Source organism: Poecilia latipinna, unplaced genomic scaffold (genome assembly GCF_001443285.1).
Source record: "Poecilia latipinna isolate Pla-1442-1.1 unplaced genomic scaffold, P_latipinna-1.0 Scaffold1563, whole genome shotgun sequence".
Taxonomy (NCBI): Eukaryota; Metazoa; Chordata; class Actinopteri; order Cyprinodontiformes; family Poeciliidae; genus Poecilia; species Poecilia latipinna.
In genome coordinates this window covers 106,096-128,465 of record NW_015114179.1, presented here as the reverse complement: position 1 = coordinate 128,465, position 22,370 = coordinate 106,096, and the positions used below count along the sequence as shown (strand labels likewise).

The following is a 22,370-nucleotide window of genomic DNA, read 5'->3' as shown; positions in this document are numbered from 1 at the left end:
ATGTTTTGATTCTTAACACAATAATATGTGGAGCAGTTCACCCCTGATAAGCATCAAAGCACATCTTTTTGATCTGTATTGTTAAGCTAAGCGAAATATGCACAATTGGTGCTTGCTGACTCCTATTTCAATGAAAAACGGACTAACGAAATAATGAAAAGATTACATGTTAAAGATTGGACCTGCTGATCCCCTCCCCAGTTGGCTGATAAATCTGTGCTCTTAACTTTCAAAGCTAGAAGGAGATGTTGAGTCAACGTTTTGTGTATGTTTGCATTTTGAACATTTTGGGGGTTTTAAGATGAGCTGAGGTTGTCGGGTCATGCCAATTAAAAGTTTGATTAAACATCAACAAGTTCCTACCATAAATCTGGCAGCACAATTGACAGTTTTGCTTGGTAGAATCATAAGAGTTCATTAAAAAAGGTTGATTTTTAATATTGGCTTATTACTCCAGTTTTGATCCGTCTTTGTTTTTTTGTTTTTTTATCCTATTAGTACAGAACTTGGGTAACAACCCAAGAACCGCTGAGGTTGCCGCGATTCATAAACGGCGACATGTAGGAACAGCAGCATTTAACATTAACAATGAGGGAAAACAACAACAAATATAGGCCTTGCTCCAAACAGCTGAAATTTGCCACTGACACGGATCAGCCAAGTTCCTTCTGGAAAAAAAGGATTTTGTTATCAGATAAATTTAGCTGTTTGCCTAGAATGACAAACGGCTCATTCTGGAGCTGAGGTGAGGCTTTCTAGCTTACGGACAGTGTGCGCATGCAATAGCGCATGTACATCAGTAGTACTGATGCAAAAGTAAAAGAATTAAAACTAATTCTTCATTCGAACAGCTAGATGGTTGAAACTTGTACATGGACAGATGGTCCAACAGGAAAAGGGTTTGGCCAACACCAGGCTTCTGGCCTCACTGTGGACTTAAAGGTCGGGTTCAGACCAGAATAGTTAAGTAGTTTGAAAGAACTCGGCCGACTGGTTTCTCTGCTACTTCCTGAGACATCAATGCAAACATTAGTGAGGATGAATGCACTGCACTTCTGTACTAAATTTACAAATTTCTGTATATTCATACACTTTTGTGAAAGAACATGATAAAAAAAAAAAGGTGCAGCATCAGGTTTTGATTGACGTTAAATTGAAATAAAACTAAAATTTATAAAGTGTAGCTTAGGAATGGTAAAGCGTCCACATCTTCACAAAATAAAATTGTCTTCAAGTGTTTTTATTTATTTATTTATTTTTACTCCATTCAACTTATAACAGACATCACTCAAAAAAAAAGTACAGTTGTTGCTTTTTTAACATCTTCCCTTTGGATTCCTCAGTGATGATCTACAGTCCAGTGATTGCTACCTGAACATAAGGTGAGGAGGATTATCCTGAGCTCGTTGCAAATTATGCTTTCATCATTTAATTTTTTCACCTGATGTACCTAAGATGCATCAAAAAGGAAGGTTTGTAATAAAGTTCTCAAAGTAGAAATCTAGGGGTTTAAATTCATGTTACAGAAACTGAGCTAGTTGTACCTTCTTTTCATAGTTTGAGGTTTATAAAAAAAAAAAAAAAAAAGACAGTACAGCTCCCGAAACAGCAGTAAACCAAAAAGCTTTTGGTTGTATGGCTATTTTCATATAAAAAAAAATAAATACAAAATGTGCAGAAATATTTCAATATATACAGCATAAGAAAAAAATAAATCCTTTATACAGCGTGTAAAGTCAATTTCAATTTAAAATAAACGCACTCTATTCACACACTCAAGGAACATTAAAGTTCAGTGGCTCTAATCCAACCAGTTTGTACAAAGAAATAAAACATTCATGAATAATCGTCGCCGTCGATCCACGTCGTCATCCACTGCTTCTTTTCTAAAGCACCAGGTTTCATTTTTCCGTCGACGTAGCCCGGAGTTTCCTTTTTTATCCGCACTGCGTGGTAGCGAGGTATGCTGTCGTCTTGCTTGGAGCGTCTGAAGAAGCCGCACTGGTGGGAGAGACGAGATTTAAACAAGACGTTCTTCAAAGGTGATAAATGAAGGAGGCGAGTGCAAGATGGTTAAACATGCTTCGCAGCTTTTGCTTTGCAGAAAAGGTCAGGGAAAGAGGCCTGCAGAGAACAGCGCTGCACACCGACATACACTGAAGCATTTCTTGGCAGAACACAGACACACATTCTGAAAAATAAACGATCTAATTACTGAGCACAAGCTGCTGCTCTCACACAGAAGAAAAAGATGTCTCTTTTCTGCTGACGTTAGGTAGAAAGTTCCTCTAAGCAAAAGCCTCCAAATGACTCTCATCTTCAGGCTCAGTACAATATGCGTCTGATTGAGAGTTTCTGCATTAGGTCAGCGGGTTTGGCTGGGAAAGCGAAGCTTGTTAGCAGCTGCGGTAATAATCACACTTCATGCCGACTTTACCCCCTGATCAGCGAGAGAGAGAGAGGGAATCAGGCTTCATCAGAGAGTTTGTCTTTGTCAGAGGGCTGAACGTGGATCTCTGCCTTGTGATACGCAGCATTGTATTGTTCTCTAGTCGGTCTCTTGAAGAAACCGCACTGAAGAGGGACAAGGGTGGGCAAAGGTTAGGCGCGTCATCATCCACTGAATGTTTTACGACTTTTTCAATCTAAACTCGCATCTCTTTTCTTCCACATTTCAGTTTTTCATTATTAAGCTCAGTTTATTTTAGGTTCTTTAAAAAAAAAAAGAAAAAAGGATTGCATTACGTATTAATTGAGAGAGAATGTTAGTCAAACTACAACAATGCAAATGAGTGTTGGAGCTCAAAACTGTTAGAGAACAGTTGAGAGAGTTCTTCCTATAAGATGCTCATGAGGTACCAACTACTACTACTGCTGCTTTTCCTGACACTTTGCATAACGCTTGATAAGTAATAAACATCTCTTTATTTACAGCACATAGATTTATCAGGTATGCCCTGTTTGGTTGCTTTGCCTTGAAAAGCTATTGATACCACTTCTGCGTTTTTCATATTTTATAACATTTGAAATAAAAACTTCAGTGTTTTTTTTGTTTTGTTTTTTTTATCAGGATTTTGTGTCACAAAGAAATACAGCGTTGCTTCATGCCTGAACCTTTAACACTACATCAAAACACTATCACTATCACTAAATGCTGATATTTGACATCCAACATTAAGAAAAAGTGAACCCAACCAATCAGCGTATGCATTTTTCATCAGTTTTCAATAAATTAAATCTTTCTTTATTAGACACATTACTCACCAGACACAACCCATACAATCATCTGCTTAGGCAACTCAACGTAGCGTGTGAAATCAATCAAATATTAAAGACAATTAGTTGATGTTAATGCCTTATTTGCATCTAATTTCTGCTTTTCGCTCACCTTCCACAACAGAAACACCATCAATGCCAAAATCAAGATTCCTGCCAGAACCGCTATCAGAATGATCCACCAGGGAATTCCGAACTGAGCCACGTCGCTGTCCGGGGACACGGGCACCGTCACCTAAAACACAACGTCATGACAAAAAAAAACGCCAGATGACCCCAGGGGATTTAGATCAAGACTGCTGAGGTTAATATTTCCATTCAGCTGATGAAGGGCTTACAGTAAAGTCAGGAGATTTCAGGATAATGTTCGGAGCCTGAGACTCAAGTACAAGTGAAGCCTTCACAACTAAAGTTGTGGTTGGAAAGGAAGCGTATTCCTGTGTAAAAACAGAATCAAGAGCTTTAATAATCAACCTGGGCCGCCATCATTACACTGACTCACTCTCGATGGGAAAAAAGAGGCGATAAAAACTACAATTTGTTACCTCGATGAAGGTGGAGTTCCACAAACGAGATCTCAGCTCTACTGTAGTACCATTAATCCCCTGCAGGGGGCACTTCAGCACCACACATTTGCTTTCCTTCTCACAGGACTGCAAAACAGGAGACAAACCTGTAAGCGCTGCACATCTGCATGTTTAAAACAAAGCATATTTAAATCAACTCACCAAAACTTTATTACTGCTTGAATGAAAAACAATTTTGCCACCAAGTTTTCTTTCTTTTTTGACAATTTCCTGTTTTGTCAGGGAAGGAGATCTCTCCTGAAATCACATTTATTCATGTTAAACCAGCACCGAACAAAGCTGGAGCTGAAAATAACGTTGCTTTGACACCAAATTCTCAGAAATACCAACCCAAATGTTTTTGAGAGAGTGAATTTCAGATTGAGGAGAGCAGGCGATTTTCTCAGGTCCGTGAGATGTGACCTTCACCAAGTACAGAAGCCATTTCCCGTTTTTATTGTCTCTGGGCCAATGAATGTGTAGAGTGAGGGGAAGAGGAGAGATCGAAGGCGTCCACAAGTTACTTATCTGGAGGAGAAATTCAGATGGCCCAGCTCCTGAATAGAACACTTAGAACAAGAATTAATGTTCTTACATAAGTTTAAACTCACCCTAAATGTAAAATTAATCAAACTTCCAGCGTCCTCTTCTGTTTTCATTGCAGTTTCTGCTCTCACAACACCTCCAAAGGAAACCTGTCTGGGTTTGGCTTCACTGATGGGGCAATAGAAAAATACTCAATGACTGACTGACAGACAGACAGACAGACAGACAGACAGACAGACAGACAGACAGACAATCTGCATCAATGTACCTACCCACTCAATATCAAAGGGACTTCAGTTATCACTTTGCTCTTTATTTTCACAGCGGAAATACTTTGAGAACTTGTCCTAAACAAGAAGAATACAATTTTATCAAAAGACAGCTATAAGTAACAATATGTTTGGTTAAAAAGTACAGTTAAAAACAAACACATAAATAGTTAATTATAGAGATTTACAAAGAAATCAGTCCATTTTCAGCTCAATTAGAACTGGAAACTTAAACATGAACGTGCCATATCTTTTTCTTTTTTACTATTCGTGAGATATTTAAAAGCTAAATAAAAAGTAATACAGATGTAAGAAGATATTCAAAAGGAATCACTTTTTACTCCATTTCTGAATATTAAAGTGGCGCGAATAGTCATCTATAACCTCCTGTTTTCCAGGTAACATCATACAGTTTATCACTGCAATACTTAAAAGTTCATCTACTGAAATGAACAGATCACTTACGTTTGGAGATGCAGATCAATCTCAAACTCAGTGGTGTCGAGTTTTACAACATTGTGCGCAGCGCTCAGAATAATGTGAAACATGACCTTGTGTAAAAAACAAACAAAAAAAAAACACATCTCACCTTAAAGTAGCTTTAACTTGTCAAGTAACTCTTAAAAGTTCATATGTTTACCTTTGAGTTGCTCTTAAATGGGTTTCCCAGCTCACACTCTGCTTCAGATCCGTTATGGTTGGCAGTACAGAGGATCTGATTGTTTGGCTAAAAAAGAAGAAGAAGGAAAAAAAAAAAGCTATTTTTCAACAACACTCACATCCAAGCAGGTTTTGACCAAACAAATTCTATTCAATTAAAATTCCCAAGATAAAAATAGTTCTGTTTCACTATAAAGTTGGAGATCTCAAAGCACTACATCCTCTTCACATTACATACTATCTGCCCTTTATCTTAAAGGCTTAAATAAGGCTCCTGCATCGACTTGTTTTACATATTTTGCATCCATGCTGGCATAGAGGAAACCGCATAACACACGTCTAAACATGTGAAATGAATTTAGTAGAACATCAAGTTAGCTCATGACTTTGCTTATCATGTTTTAGGTCAAGCAGTGTTCTGCTGCATAAGGACAGGGGTACATTGTCTTTGCTCTATGAGAATCCCCCAAGTGGTTAGAAAAGTGTTAGTCAAATTTATCAAAACGGTGGGTATGGTCGTTTGTTTCACTTTTAGTTTCAAGCAACAGACATGCTGAGGTGAGTAGAATCCTCACCACACACCACACAAAGAACCTGCATAACTTGGAGTGAGATTAATTGATAAAGGTTTTGCGTCAATGGTGTAATATTTCAATTGCAGTTGCGTTGATAATCAAATAATGAGTGACATACACTGGCTTTGATGGCTGTGAAATTTACCACATTTTTAAACATATCTTGTGATCAAGTTCTGCATGCAATAGTGTCAAAAGACACCAAAGTGATGCTGGAGCATGATTGTTCATTATTGTCATGTCTTTCTATGCATTGACACAAAAAGCAGATACACAATAGCTCTGAAGGAGTGTTTAAAATTTGATTTACTGCGCATACATGCAGATTACACGTCTTCTACCCCTATTCAAAATTCAAGACATTATGTGAAAACGTGACCACATATAGTGAGATCACATTCAAAAACGTACTACTGCTCGTCATGCCTGTGGCGCTGTGCTGTAAAGTTCTCCCTCTGGACTCGTACTCACAGATCGAACTCCAGAATACGACAGGATTTCTGGGAATTTCCCCACAAGCTTTGCTTCGAAGGCATCGTCACCATTTTCATTGGTCACAGTCACCTTCACAGCCAAGGCCTTCGTCTCGTAAGTCAGCCTGAACTCTGGGATATTAAGTGCACTGTAGAGATACACAAACCTAAGAATCAGCTTTGAGGAAACAACATTTCTAACATAAATTCACATTTAGCAGCTCAAGATCTTATCCAATGTAGACAAAGCAGATTTACTTATAGTAACTAAAAGAAAATATATATATATATATTTTTACTGCAGTAAATAAACTCAAGCTCAGAGCTTTGTCTTAAATTCTAATTGGATTTACAAACAATTACCATGAAATAACTTGACATTATTATGGTTTTTTAACAATACAACATTTTTATATGAACCTTTTGTTTAACGGGGTGAATTCATCCTTGCTGGTTGGTTTGTAGTGCAGACTGTTGTCCATTTTTAAATTGCTGAAACAAATCTTTTTATTTTTGCATCCCTCCTTTACAAAGTTTACCTGCAACAATAAACCAAAAACAAGATGTCACTCACAAAATAAAAATGTCACGTTTGTCGCATAACATAACACATGTCTTGCATGTTATTCTTCTGTCTTTGCACAATGATTTTCTTCTTGCAGCTCTTCCATAAAAGTCAGACTTTACACTGGATGTCTAATAGTTTTCTTGTTTGCACGTTCTCCAACATCAGCGCTGTATGACGTTGGAGAACCGGAGACTGAATTACACTCTGTTGGACTCTATTTATAGTACTTCAAAAAGTTACCACTTTGTGTTCGTCTATCACATACAATCCCAATACAATTAACTGAACTTGATGGATGTACAATGATAAAATATAAATAACTGAACTGATGTGATTAATTTTGCAAGACAAGATTAAAACTGAAATGTGACTTTTTACCTCTGCGACGGCTTGTCTTGGCTGGGTGGCGTCTACAACTGGCATTAGCTGAGATAGAGCATTTCCTGCTCTTTGGGGTTTTGCTTTGATGATTTCTGCAGAAACTTCAATAACAACGCTGCGCATCTTGTCCTTAATGTTGTCCTGTGCAAATGCAGCACAGTTAAAAGTTGAATAAGTTGAACATGTTCCTGTTTAAACACATTAGCCAGTAACAAAAAAAGTCAAACTGACAACGATCTTTTGGTATTCAGACCTACATATTTTTACTGATAATACCTTTCAGGTTCAAGCCAATTTAAAGGTGACAATTGGGATTTACCTTAAGCCCGACGTTTATGCTGACACACTGTCCTGCGTTTTGGTTCTGGAGCTCCAAGGTGCCATTAAACTGGATGTCTGATTCAGGATGAGTCTTAGTCAGAAAAATCACTCTGGAGTTCAGTCCTTGTTTCCTGCGTTCTCCATCTGCCTCTATGGAGTAGCTGATTGCTGCAGGATAAAATTGAATCAGATGTTATTAAAACTAGTAAACATCTGTGCAGCATTAAAGTTTTTGGGTTTTTTTGTACTCACTGAGCCTCTTGTTGTAGGACCTCGCTGTGTAGTTGAAGCATGCTGTCACAGTGAAGCTAATGGTAAAAAGGGAAAATTAACAAACGGAACACCCTGTGTGCAGAGTCTGTTTGAGTGCAAGAGCATCTGAAGACCCACCAAAAACTGGAATCACAGCCAACACCGAGGTCAATTTCTTCAGGAGTAACCGTAACGTTTTTCCTGATGTTAACAACTGGTCTTGCCCTGGAAGAAGGTTGTTAAATTAAAGAACTAAAGACAACAGTAAAATCGTCATTTTCTCTCCTCTTCCTCCATGTTTACCTGTAAATGAAAGCTGCATCTGACAGAGATCCTACAACCAAGTCTGGATAAGAGTTACCATCCAGGTCCATGTTTCCTGCCAGAGAATATCCAAAATATCGAAGGCTGTGCTCTTTGCCTGAAAGGATCTGAAATTAAGAAGAAGAGATTTTAGAGAATAATGAGATGAAAAATGAACCAGAACCCGTACAGCAGTAATACTGGTCGCATCAGGATTAGTTTAACTGCTGGGAGTAAAATATATAATTTATAGTTACAATTAAAATGTGCTTATGGTGACGTAAAGAATTAATATCTGGATTCAGAATTGTTGTCTGAGTGTCGAGAAGAATCCCAACATGCTTACTTTCACAAGTGGAGCATTACAGCAAAATCTATAATGCTCCACTTGATATATAGTTGATAGATATAAAGAAAAAGAGAGAAGGTGGGACAAAAAGTTAAAAGGGAAAGAAGATAAGAGTAGAGGAAAGAAAGAAGAATAAAGAGAATACAAAACCCGAGTCTGCTTTACGCTTGCAGAAAGAGAAAAAACAGAGAACTGAGAAACCACAGCGACAAACAACCTATGCATATCTAACAACAATGTCACTGAAATGATACATTCATTGGCAGCCACAGTCCAAAATAGAGAGTATCTGTTCACATGAAACCAAACTCGTCTTTAAGTTTAAAATAACAAGCTAAAAGTTGCATTCAAGTCCCTTGAGCGGTCACATCCAACTTGTTCAGCTTTCAACAGAGGTGCACATGTAATCCACAACACAAAAAGAAAGATCCTAAAACAAAATGTCATTAGAACCGACCTGGGCAGGAGTTGTTTTTATCCCTTGTGCAGATCCATGATAAATGTAGACTCTTCCTGCCCCCTCATCGTCCTGTGGAGCTCCAACTGCAATATCTGCACAGGCATAAAAGCATTGCTGATTATTTATACACTCTAGCTGCTGAGACTGCAAAGGTTTGTTCACTCCTTTGCAGATTCATGTCCCTATTCCTTACTAACATGTTGCCATTTGTCCAGCTTTCACTTCTAAACTGGGCCTTGACATTTTGTAACATTTTAAAAACAACTTCTGTGTATTTAACAGGGATTAACCCATTAAAGCACAGGATTTCAAAGTGGAAAAAACAATGATGGTATAAATTAAAGTGTCCTGCGTTACTGTATTCCACCCCTGAATCAATATTTTACAGAAGCACCTTTTGTTCACCAAATCTACTGGGGTATGTCTCTGCCAGCTTTGCACATATAGATTAAAATATTCGTCCATTTTTATTTTTAAAGCTTCTCAATCTCTGACTGAATGGAGAGAGTTGATAAGACCAGATTTCAGGTTTTGCTAAGTTTTTCATGATTGTCCTGTATTTGGCTCTAAGAATCCCAAAGAATCTTGTTGCAAAAGAAAAGCATACCCACAGCATGATGCTGCCACCACCATGTTTCAAGGGTCGGGCTGCACATTTAGGATGATGTGCAGTGACAGATTCATCCTTCCGTAGTAGTGGGGGAGCTGGCTCTTGTCATTAGCTGTCAATTAGCCTGTCTTAAGCCTCAACAATTTTAAATGCAGCTTCTTTCACTGTCTCTCTTCTATAAAGACCAGATTTCTTAAGTGCATGACTGATCATTGTCAGGCCAACAGGTTTTCCTAATTAATTGTGTTTTTACTCTCTTCTTGGTAGGTTTGAAAAATCAGTTAAAGCAGGTGCGAAATGCCTGAAAACAAGATTTATGTTTCAAAGCGGGTAAATTACCATTAAATGAGTCCTGATTGACGTCCCCAATGTTTTCCACTGCCAGTCCGAACATTGAATCTTTGGTCCCGTTCAGGCGGATCAGAGTTACATTATCCCACTGTCCTGCTTTGTTGATATAAACATAAACGGCTCCACCGATGTCTGTGTCCTTCATGTAGAAGTAAGGGGCTCCCACAACAATGTCTTGCCATCTAAATCATGTATAGAAAATATAGGGACACTGTTAGTTTGCAGCACCCTCCAAGATTACAGGAGAATTTTCCTCATCTGATGTAATTCTTAGGTGATGAAAGGTTTTAGGCCAAAACTTGGGCCTGTTTATGACCTCAGTTCTTTTTGAGTAAAAGGAACCCCAGAGCATGACGGTGCCTCCACCGTAGTTCACTGTATGAACAAGGCTCCTTCTGTGGCAAATTTGAAATTTTAAACCAAAAGATCCAATTTGGATTCATCAGACCATAACGCATTCAGCAATGAAAGATTCTGGAGGATTTTATCCAGGTCTGAATGTTTTAATTGGAAGAAAATAATTCAGATTTGCAGGCTCTATGCAGGCACACCACCAGCACTTGTTGGAAATTCCTGCAGCTCCTCTCGTGCTGCTGTCTTTACAGCCTCCCTGACTAATTTCAGCTTCTTAAATTTTTGAGAAATTTCTGGTTTGGGGAATCTTACCAGTTGTCATATACAATGATCATATATCATTTGTATCCGATTTGGAAACTAAGGCGTCAGCTGAAGGTCACAAATGAATCCAACAACTTAACAACTTAACTTAATTTCGTGTTTTGTAACTGGTATAAGCTATACTGACAAAAAAGTTTTTCTCCTCAGACAAACGTTCCCTACCCATCACCATTCAGGTCGACCACAGCCACGTCGTATCCAAATGAGGATGCCAGTCCCTGCCCGTGCAGAAGTTGCTCCACTACGAGCTGCTCGGCAGACTCTTTCTTCAGCAGGACTACAAGTCCCTTGTGATTGGCTCTTGGTGCTCCAGCCACCACGGTCAGGTTACGGCTTTTCATGATGTGGTGCCCGGTGTCCAGTGAGAACCCTTTAGTTGAAACGGCAATATAGAGCAAAAAAACATTAGCTTACAAGGAGAATGGAAAAAAAGACGGTAATTACACATTAGTTTTATCTCATTGAAACTGACATCATTTCAACCCACAGTTTGACACAGACCACAATTGTTTCTGTTCTACCTCTTCCTCTTTCTAGTCTAAGCCCAGACATGTTACACAAACACACAGGCTACCATAAAATCTCCTAAATTTATGCATTTTGGAGGCGGGTTTTCTCAATATTAGTCAATCCATAAGCCAGTCTCCATCCAGATTGAGTAAAATCTACATGGGGCCCACACACACACGTTGGCTGCTGCTATGACTTGTGATCTTGTAAGTTGTTTGAGAGGAAGCACATTATTGTGCATCTTATGTAAAAAAAAAGCCTTGGTATGATGTTAACACTTCATGTTTTGCAGCAAAACAGTCGGAAACTGTCATTGTCCAAGTGATACACAAACATTATGTACAGTCTGCTTTGTTGGTAAATAACTCACCAAGGTAGCTGTGGGCGGACACAGAGCTGGGGTGTTTATCGTTTTGAAACTCATACGGTCCATCGTGAAATATATTCTTTTCTACCAACGTGATGTTATCTTGTTCTACTCGCACCATCCCTGGAGAGAATTTCAGAGTACAACATTTTTATGCAGCAACACTGGGTGCAGAAAAATGATTAAGATAAAGAAAAAAACTCTGAGGAATTTATAATGATTATGACCTTTCCAGTTTCTTGCTCCTGGGGCTCCAAACACCACATAATGGTAGTCCTTGGTGAAGGTGACCCCCAGACCTTGTTGACAGACTCCATACCGTGCATGGTCTGTTTCTCCGTCTCTGCCTTCACAAAATTTCCAATCGCCTCCGTCCATATCATCCGACAAGTTGATTGTCAAATTCTGACTGAAGACGTAACAGCGCCCAAGGACAGACTGGGATCCTGAGCGAATCTTTTGATATCGATGCGCACACGTCTGAAATGGCATCATCCAGAGTTCAGCTACGCAGAGCAATAAGAAGACACAGAGAGCAATGGTACAAAAATGCGAAAATGTGTTGTGACGTACCACAACCTTTCCCCCGGGTCCCTGACTCTGCACAGACACACCCATCCACTGGTCCTCCTTACTCTCCTTACTTGGATCCTCTTTCAGTTGAGGCAACCCAAGAGAAAGAAACAAGATTTGTGTTATTCAAACAGGCAGGTGGGATAGTAGGTACGTAGGCAGGTCGAATGGTTTCTCACCGTCATTATCAAATTCAACGCGCTCACAATTATCAGACTCAGAGATTTCACACTTAAAAAGGCCCCCAGTCACGCTGGATTTTTGGTTTTTTAAAGCCTTGGCTCTCGGGGCACCAATCAGTAACCTGAGAAAACGAAAACACAAAAAAACATTTTACTTCAAAGATTGCACGGTAGCTTCCACCATCACAACGATTCGATCACAATCAAATACACACTTCTCAGAAAGCCTGCACCGAAGCGTCTTGTTGTATTTTGTTCATATTAACAGTAACAATGACAGCAAGCATGCCCAGAAAACAGGATATAATTAGAATTTTAATTTACTTTTGTCCGTCCTAACACCATTTACCAAATTAAAAGAAAATGATCAACAAACCAATCTCTCACACTCATTTGTCTGGGTGTTAAGTCACCCTTGTCCACAACTGCGACTGTCAAAAATGAAACAACAGCGGCATCCTGTCAGGATACTGTTTCAGACACACGTTCTTAAAGCCACAACATCCCTTTTCATTTCCATGAAGCGAACTGTGTTGCATACCACACTGACGCAGTTTCCTCTCAGCAGTCTCACAATCAAGTTCATTTGTTCAAAGCACATCAGAAGAAAAAAGACTCACAAAGACATAACTAATATAGAACTGTACATAAAGAAGATAATAGTCAAAAACTATTATCTTCAACACAAATAATACAATAAAAAGGAACAATATACAGCAAAAGCCCAAGCTTCCCCAAAAATATCAGTCAAATTAACAAAAGGACAATTAAGACTAAAACATTTTCCTGATATTCTGATCAGCAATAACTATAAATGATTCAAGCCCATTTGAGAGGAACACAAAAAAATTATTACATGCAAGAGTTTTTATTCTATTTTTGTCCATAAATTTTGACACATCAAAACCTTTTTATTTGCATAAATAGTACAGTTACAGAAAAAAACTAAGTACACCTTTGTTGCTTCAGCTGCATCTTAGGCAGTAGCAGCCAAATCAAAGGCTGCCGACTGAATCATCATCCAGTGTTATCGCCTGAATAATGGCAAGGTTTGGCTTTGCGTCGCACAATTTAAATAGTATCAGCATATGAGTTGTTCCCCCACACTGCAAAAACACAAAATCTTAGCAAGTAATTTTGGTCTAGTTTCTAGTACTAATTCCACTGGCAGATTATTTATCTTATAACAAGATATTTTTCCCATAAGTGAAATAATCTGCATCAAGTATTTTTTCAACAGTGTTAAAGGATTATTGACTCCATTCAAGCTCCTATATCTTGCTGAAAAGTTACTTATGAGCTAGCTTTGTCTTATTTTAAGTTTACTAAGATATTTCCTCAAAAAACTAGAAAAAAAATTGTTAAGATTTTGAGTTTTTGCAGTGCATGATGAACAGCATCTTCTAATACGAAGAAAACCTAACACTGCAGCCTATAAACAGCTGGTAATTGCTGAGAATTGATGAAGTTTGCAGGTGCTCACATGCCCCCAAAATCTGGATTTTCATCCTGTGACAAGTCTGGAGCTTACAGGTGTTTGTGTGAACACAATGCCAGGAAGGAAAGACATCAGCAACAACCTCAGAGACAACTTCTGTGCAACCCAAAGTCAAGCTTAAAACCCAAAAAGTTGCATATTCTGGCCTTTACTGACCTCAGTTATCACTTTAATCTGACTAAAATTCTGAACGGATACGATGAGAAAAAGACCCACTGAACTCAGGATTTCATCTGCTAAGCACGATGGTGGAGGGGTGATGGTTTGGTAGCCGCGGTTTGACACACATGAACTCCTCTGTGTGTCAAAGTATTTCAGAGCCAAATGTGAGGCCATCTGTCAGCTGAAGCTCGGCCCAAAGTGGGTCAGAAGTAGACAATGCATTTCGGTGCTTTCTCAACAATGCAGTTATTATGTCCAACCTCAGGCTGAACTCAAGCTGCCACAGAGCGCCAACAAGGAGGACACTGTGTCTCATGGCTGACTCATTCCACTGGTCGAGGGGTAGATGATAATCAGCACAATTTTGAACTTATCAAAAGGACTTAATAGATGATTCTTTAGGATTCGTTTCTCTTCAAAAGGTGTTTGACATCAAGGAGTTATACATCATCTGGACTTTGGATCAGAACTTTGAAAGGTTTTAGGAGTCTCTCGGTAGACATTTATGGCCAAATGAAACATACTTGTAAAGTTCTACTTATGTGGACGTACTTTCACACGATCGAGTTGAGACGGCAGCTGTCAAGCAAACCTCTGACTGACACTGTCAAAGTTGTGAAAATGTGAAAAGTAAAACCACAGTCTAGCTCATGTTTCCTGTCAAAGTTCATGAAGCAATCAGCTTCAACAGGTACACCAGCTCCTGATGACAGGGCCTCTTCTGATATTGAGGAACTTAAAGTTCAGTATTTTTTTTCTCTCAGAGAACTTCAGTATCAGACTAAAAGTTTACCCGTCATTTCTAGACCATCTAAAAGGCTCCTCACCTGCTGAACCAGCTCTCAGTTTCAATCCATGAGGCAGACAAAACATCTACCTCTAATTATTAGTACCATTTATTTTATTTTCAATAGAAAGTACCTCTGACCCAATGGTTCTGTGTTTGCATCTCCCTTTTGGATCTCTCAGCCTGCATCTGACTGAAGCAGATGATTGATTAAAGGGAGTTGTTTCTCTCAATCATCAGATATTTCATACAGTCTGCTGCACTAACCTTGTAAATATGACAATGTAATAAATTAAAAAACAGACTGTTGGGCTGTTTGTAATTGGAGTTAAACCTGACTGTAAGGTGGATTGTATATTCATAAGTTTTCTTGTAAAGTCTCATATCCACTGCTCAAAACTACATCTATGTAAATGTCATAAAACCACAACGCGAGCTTCAAGAGCTTTAAGATAGAGGTTGTCAGATTGAAAGATTAAACAGCAGTGAGGTCAGGTTGTTGTTCTTATCTAATTAGTTCACAAAAAATATTAAATAACCTAAAAATGAGAAGCTACAGAGTCATGTGAGCGTTACCAAACCCACCATTCTGAAACTCACAATAGTTTATTTGGTAACACTTTATTTGAAGGGGGGTGAATAAGACTGTCATGACACTGTCATAAACATGACATAACACCTGTCATGAACATGAATAAGCCTCCATGAATATTTATGACTGTTGTCATAAAGCGTCATTCGGTAAATTATGACTTTTAATACAAAGTTGACATTATTCAAAATGTCTTTGTTATGACAACTTGACATTAACCAAGAAATCATTACTGATATAAATTTGTTATAAAAGTATTACTGATTGCACTTTAAAAATTAGGTAACTATGTTATTAAAGGTAAAGTTTAATCAGTAATGGTTTCCTGGTTAATGTCAAGTTGTCATAACAAAGACATTTTGAATAATGTCAACTTTGTATTAAAAGTGTCATAATTTACCGAATGACGCTTTACGACAACAGTCATAAATATTCATGAAGACTTATTCATGTTCATGACAGGTGTTATGTCATGTTTATGACAGTGTCATGTCAGTCTTATTCAACCCCCTTCAAATAAAGTGTTACCGTTTATTTCTTCAAAGGTGGGAGAGGAAACCCTGCCTGCCCTGTTCTCCTCCCTGCGACCCTGCTGTTTCCTCTCAAACCCATCTATTGATCTGCGATGCAGTGCTGTGGCTCCTCGTCAGCTCAGCAAAGACCAGAGGTTTGCAAACACACCACAGGACACTTTACAACCAGCTCCTATTTCACATTTACACATTTCTGCATCAGAGTCTGATTAAAGAGACAATATCATAATCTGGTATCACAATCTGATTGCTCCACAATAAAAAAAGTCACATTCTTCAAAAAAAACAACAACTATAAAAATAAATAATAGTAGATACAAACAATATATCAAATTGTGTGATACTGAGAAAAATGATGTGTCCAAACAGTCACCTCAAAGCTTAAAGATGCAAGTCTCCATGAATTTAAAACTCATGGAGTTTTCTACATGCCTCCAGAGAGGCATTTTAAATGTAGCTAAATATGTGCAACACAACACAAACATTTAAAGTGGACCTGAGAACTAACAACGCAGCGTGCAAGAGAAAACATTCAAGTACTTTTCCGCGTGACAAAGAGGTGGAACTTCAGTACTTTCAAATAACTTTTTCACTACAAATTCGTGCAACTTTGGAGAGTGTAGTTAATCAAAACGAAGCAGCATTATTAACCCTTTCACTGCACCACCACCTTGTGAGAAAACATTAAAACCTGGAGATGCAGCAGTGATGACAAAATACGCCGTCGATAAGAAATAGAAGGCAGTTAGACTGGTTTAGAGTCAAACATTTCTTTTAATCTTGATGAACATTTTCTATTGCTTCCTGGAGGTTTTTTAAAAGTTACTCTTTAGACTTTGTTCTTTCATTTTCTCTCTAATTGAGAGAATGTTGAGTTATATATTGTACATGTTCATCCTAACCAACAGCATCATCACAATTTTCATAACAGTACTGCAATTCTGCACACAAAATCCTCCTTGGCATTTCCTCTAAGTTTTTACTTTCTGCTGTTGGGACATGGGTTGGGTCATTTTTACCAAATATTGGGTCAAATATTGTGGCCCAGTTTTTTTGGATTGGAGAAGAATTGTTCACAGGCTGTCATTTTGAGTTAGAACTTTTCAACCGGATGAAATTAAGATATAAGATGTTTAAATTATGCACTTACGATAACGTTTTTGATAATATTTTATAATATGCGGCAGCAATCACATTGATCAGGTTTTAACATCCAGAAGTCATTTTCAGCTAAAATCCTCATCAAAACATTACGTCTCTCACTGAAGGGTAAATGGGAACGGGTAGAGAGAGGCCAGTATGGGTTCACAAAGTTACCTCACAGGACGTCTCGGCGCACCAAGACTCCCGCAGCTGTACCCTCTTAGCCAGAGGAGCCTCCACAGCTGTTCTCACTGATTTCACTTTACACAAAATACTCTGGCTGCTGCTGACCTGCAAACAGCTGGACACGCATCACAGAAGAAGGTGCAAATATTCAGCATCACATCAACTGAGCAATAAAGTCCACAAGTTTCTATATTCTCTGCCTTGAGTCAAACTTCCTTATCGCGAGGGAAGTTTGACTGGAATGTCTCAGTTGATGATTCACCGATGCCTTGAATCTATCGGGTTACATGCTCACAGATGGTCATGCGTGTCCAGTCTAATGGCCTTTTTCTCTGGTTCCGCCGAGAGAATCCAGATCATTTACTCAACGCCTTGTTCATCCAGGAGGTATCTGACTGCTTCTCCTGCGGTAAATCAGTAATCCTCTTTCACTCAGCCTAACACAACCTAAAAAAAAAAACGTGAGAGATTTTTATTTAAACTCATAAAATCCTTATCAGATTTAGTGTCTAAGAGTTTTGTACAACAGCTAAACAGGCTGTATGGGTTATCTGATAAGATAAGAGGAATGCTGTCCACATGTTCACGTCTCCTTCCTACGGGGAAAAAAAAAAGCGTGCATGCAGGATTGTGTAAAGTCTCCTTCCTCGCCTCACATAAAGGATTTAGAATAATCCCATCAATGCTAGAAGTGAAAACTGGCAGAAATTTGCAGCTGCCAGCAATCATTATCAAACATTTGGTTCACACGAGCTCAGAGAAGACAGATGGGGCGAGCGTGGTACTTTGCTGCGACGTGGTTTTCATAACGTTAGTGTTTCTTAAAGTTTTACAGCAGAGTTAGTCAGTACCCTTGTCCGTTCGCTCCGCTGACCTTCTGTATGTTTTTGGCTCATTAGTCCATGGATCAGGTGAAAATTTAGAAAGACAAAATAAGATAAGACACTCCTTTTTTTAATCCCGTGAGTGGAAAAGTTAAGCTGTCACAACAGGAAAGAAGTGGGCAGCACAAAATAAGAGTAACAGAGATAACACAACAGTGGATGATGTTGAACACAATGATGTGGACAATAATAGACAACCTGTATCTGCTTGTACAGACTTGTATTTGCAATTTGTACAGACAACTTGCAGATACAACTTGTATCAGCAGATATGTATCTGCTGATACAAGTTGTCTAACAGATGGCCAAGGTGAGGATGTGGCTGGTCGCCATGGAGTCTCAACAAAGGCCAGTGGACAGACATCGCTGACTAAGGAGCAACACTGATTTCTTAGGAAAGTCACGTTTGTCATACTTCTTACCTGTTAATGGACAACAGACTAAAAGTGTGACTCATACTGAAAAGAGACTCCAGTGGAGGTAATAAAGTTCTCCTCTTTGAGAAAGGCTGTAAGAATAAATGACTAAACTGCTTGAGAAGGGCATTTCCAAACATAAAACTCTGACATTTTTAATTTGAGATTAAGAAGCAAGAAAAGGGACAACGAACATTGTTGTTTTATGCTAAGATGTTGAGGAATTCATATACACTTGCAAACAGAAATTTCTGAAAATGCCCCATGTGCTATGTAAAAGTAACATACATAAATACTTCTCTATATTCTGACTAAGCTATGGTTATCTGTCTCAGTCTCATTTGAGCAGACAGCTGTTTTCTAGTTGGATAATGTAAAATCTCCAGGTGTTAAAATGAATAGCATGGCCCAAAACTATAAATAATTAATATTTGTTATGCATAAAGGAAGAAAAGCAACGTCTTCCTTTATTTTCTAATCTTCCAATGTCAGGCTGCATTCAGTCAGGTAAAGGACTTCCACATAACCACCTATTTGCAACAGGCATAAACCTTTGAACCCTGACTTTGGCTTTTAGACACCAGCGATTGGCTGGTGTTTGCAAAGCAGTCAATCCAAGAGCACCATGACATTTCCTTAGCTCTCAGCTCCATAATGCTAACAGACAAACGTGCTCTAGTGTGTGTGTGTGTGTGTGTGTGTGTGTAAGTGAGTTGTCAGCAGTCAATGTAGTCAAAGAAGATTTATGTCAAAACAATAACAGCTTCTTGTTTCCACCTTTACTATGCTGTGCTTGCATTGTTTTTCATTAAAGAAAGTCTTTTCATTATCTAACATATATCCTGTGTGTTACAAAGATGTATTACACTTCCCATTATTCATAATGACGTCTGCTGCTTGGCAGGATGTTTTTTCACATTATGTTGATAATCAAGCCCTAATTATCACTTCATTTTGAAAAGCAAAAGGTCAGTTCCAAGAGCCACACTCAGACATGATTACTGCTAGACCTGTAGATTTTTTTTTTTAAACGGCTTAAATAGAACCTGTCTGACAACATGAAGTAGGCTGAAAGTTCTCAAAAGAAACTGAAGAAAATGACAAGCTGTCTGATAGGGAATTGATACTTTTTTACCACTTATTTACTTATGTATCTGCTGTTGTTTTTACTTCTGCAGGATGTGATTTCCTGTTTAAAAAAGTTTCCAGACAATGTGCAGATGCTTTCACTGCTCTCTACAAGGAGAGGTAGCATCCTGTGTAAACGTCGCTGTCTTTAAGAGTCACCATATATTGAATGCCTTTTCCTGTACTTGCCTGTGCTGTTGAATTATCACTATGACGACGCGCCTAGAAGTAAATAAATATTGAAGGGCTGCAAGCCCCCGTTGGAGTTGGCCTGTTGGAGTTAACTCGTCTGACGCAGCTAAGTCTGACACAGGTTTCCCCCTTTGCAAAAGACAAGTTTTTGTTTCCTTGTGTTCATCTCAGAGTTTATTTGAAGAATGAACCTAGCACTGTTGGTCTTCATAGGTTACGAAGACATTCCTAGCGCTTTAATACTCCATTAAACCACAGAGAGAAAACCTTCCAGGTAGTGGCTAACTCACTAAAATTACTCATATCGGTCAAAATGAACGTATAAAATCATCTAAAGCATTACAGATCCCACTTGACTTAGTTAAGGTCAGAGTTCATGAGTAATGAAGAGACTGGACAAAAATGGCATCCATGGAAAAGTTCCAAAGAGAAAATGAGTTTTGCATTGCCAAAAAAAAAAAAAACATCTTAATGACTCTCAACACTTTAAAGGAAATATTCTGTGGACTGACGAGACACAAAGTGGAACGTTAAAGTTCTTCATTATTTACTATTTTTGTGAAATTGGACACACTTGGACACATCTGGCCTATGCATGGAACCAGTACATAGATGCATTTTAGCAGAAAGCAGAGGCAGCCTCCTCCTGAAGGAGTCTGTGAAGAGACAGTTCTGCTCTCTGCTCCTACCTGCAGAAAGCAAACTATCAAGCCAGTGTCATGTTTCTGGCCTCTGTTTGCCTGACAAATATAACATCACTTCCACAGCCCTAAATCACTTCATGCTGTCAAACCTGGAAGACTTCATACTGCTTCTTTTTATGTTCACTTAAAAATCTTGAAAATATATATATTTTTTTGTCCAGGCTGAAGATTGTTCTAAGAAAATACCTTAGAGCAATCTTCAGCCTGTTCTTTCCTGCATCGGTGAAATCAGTAGTCAGATAAAACTCCACAGGGCAGAGAGTCTTATCGCCCACAGACAGCAAGATCAGCCAACAAGATTACACCGACCAACAAGTGATGTTTCCTCTCCTCTAACACCTGAGAATTGCCAAAATTGGATCATTTTGAAGTTAACCTTTTTGAAATCCCTGCATTCAGTTAATAGAAAATCAGAACGTTAAAGTGCTGCAACTTATTGGAAAAAAAAAAAAGTTTACTAGTGTAGCTGTCAGATTTACTTGCCAGGGAGCAATTTGGTAGTAAACTGTTCTGTTTGATCCAAACTCTGAGGTGGATACACACAATAAAAAAAAAAAAAGCTGCAAAATAGGTGTAAAACTGAAGAGAAGCAGATGTTCCACCTCTGGCTGTGCTCCCTGATTAGAACCTTTCACAGACACATTTGCATGATAGTTAGAGCCACTGTAAAACCACTTGTTTGTTCTTGTTCCTGCTTTCCATTTCACATTTCACGCATCACTGCTAAATGTAGAAACAAAAGTACCAAGAAGCTTTGAGAGATTGGGGACCTTTTCCTGTAGCTTTAATGAATGTGTTGCAGCTGAGTCTAAAAGTATAAATGTTGGATGGATGTAAGTCAGAGATCCTCCAAACGAAACAGCCCATAATCGACTAAATCTTTGATGTGGGTTTAACTTCAGGAAGGAAAGAGGATTAGACAAAAAAAAAAAAACTTAAAAGGTTTTTATTATCTCCTGCTGCAGAGGATCTCTCACGTTTTAACATTTGTAAATATAAACCAAACCGTGTAAACTAAAGTGATTTTTATATATTGTTAAAATTCGTTTATCCCCACTGGTGGTCTCTCTCTCTCTCTCTCCCTCACACACCAGAGCTGCGCTTTTCAATGAGCAATTAAATAAAAGCAGAGTGAACACTTACAGGACTTTATTCGGACTGACTTGCTGGTGCAAGGCGAGGGACAAGCCGAAGAGAGACCCCGGCTCCCCGCCTTTCCTGATGACATGACGGGTGTCCAGGTTGAAGGCGCGCAGCCCGCTCGGCTCCAGCAGATGACAGAGAAGGAAAAGCGCAGCGCGGACGGCGAAGCGTCCTCTCTGCTGCAGCAGCGCCATGGCAGCGAGGTCCACACGAGTCCAGCGGTCCAGAAGGTAAGAGCCCGCGGGTCCCGCTGCTCTTCCACCCTCACTCACTTTGTTAATGAGGGCAGCGGCCGACTGTTTAACTGGTTGCTCCACAGCGCCCCCTTCGGCCGTCAAAACGGACCCCGAGCCAGTAATAACCCCGTAACATTGGAACCACAGGTGCCTTTAAGCAATAAGACAACTGAGCATATAAAAGTAACCTTATTCTAAAAGTTATTCCGATTAATGACAAAGTGACGTGGGCCTGTAATGAGCTAAATTATTTTATTATTATTTTCCAGGCGGTACTTTAAATGGTTTGAGTGCTATTGAACTATGAAATTATTTTTTTAATCTTTCAATAAGGATCATTTGCATATTTTTGGTTATTGGATTGTTAAATTCAGATCAAAAAGATCTGAATTTAACAATCCATATATATATATATGGATATATATATATATATATATATATATATATATATATATATATATATATATATATATATATATATATATATATATATAAA

General features: G+C 38.7%; 1 protein-coding gene across 2 annotated transcripts; it reads right to left on the bottom strand.

Annotated features, from left to right (window-relative positions):
* Nucleotides 1-1,517: 1,517 nt before the first annotated feature.
* Nucleotides 1,518-21,911, bottom strand: itga6a (integrin, alpha 6a). 2 transcript variants are annotated; one of them, XM_015058670.1, is made up of 26 exons: nucleotides 21,639-21,911; nucleotides 12,268-12,392; nucleotides 12,089-12,168; nucleotides 11,743-11,995; nucleotides 11,519-11,638; nucleotides 10,801-11,008; nucleotides 9,949-10,142; nucleotides 8,997-9,091; nucleotides 8,191-8,318; nucleotides 8,026-8,112; nucleotides 7,888-7,943; nucleotides 7,634-7,803; nucleotides 7,312-7,455; nucleotides 6,786-6,904; nucleotides 6,364-6,514; nucleotides 5,298-5,384; nucleotides 5,123-5,208; nucleotides 4,661-4,735; nucleotides 4,454-4,556; nucleotides 4,194-4,370; nucleotides 4,005-4,100; nucleotides 3,822-3,929; nucleotides 3,615-3,713; nucleotides 3,389-3,511; nucleotides 2,438-2,574; nucleotides 1,913-2,001 (listed from the first exon to the last, which is right to left on the bottom strand). In XM_015058670.1, the coding sequence occupies exons 1-25, from the start codon at nucleotides 21,830-21,832 to the stop codon at nucleotides 2,467-2,469; spliced, it is 3,186 nt and encodes a 1,061-aa protein (XP_014914156.1). In that variant the 5' UTR covers nucleotides 21,833-21,911; the 3' UTR covers nucleotides 1,913-2,001; nucleotides 2,438-2,466. The 2 variants fall into 2 exon arrangements, with proteins under 2 accessions (XP_014914155.1, XP_014914156.1); XM_015058669.1 differs by lacking the exon at nucleotides 2,438-2,574 and having other exon boundaries at nucleotides 1,518-2,001.
* Between the last annotated feature and the right edge of the window lie 459 nt (nucleotides 21,912-22,370).

Excerpts from the sequence above, each read along its gene's own strand:
- itga6a (XM_015058669.1), bottom strand. The coding sequence starts at position 21,832 with ATGGCGCTGCTGCAGCAGAGAGGACGCTTCGCCGTCCGCGCTGCGCTT. Across the intron at positions 11,639-11,742 it reads AGGAGCAAGAAACTGGAAAG|GGATGGTGCGAGTAGAACAA; the intron begins GTCATAATCATT and ends AATTCTCTCCAG. Across the intron at positions 4,736-5,122 it reads ATTGATCTGCATCTCCAAAC|GACAAGTTCTCAAAGTATTT; the intron begins GTAAGTGATCTG and ends CTTCTTGTTTAG.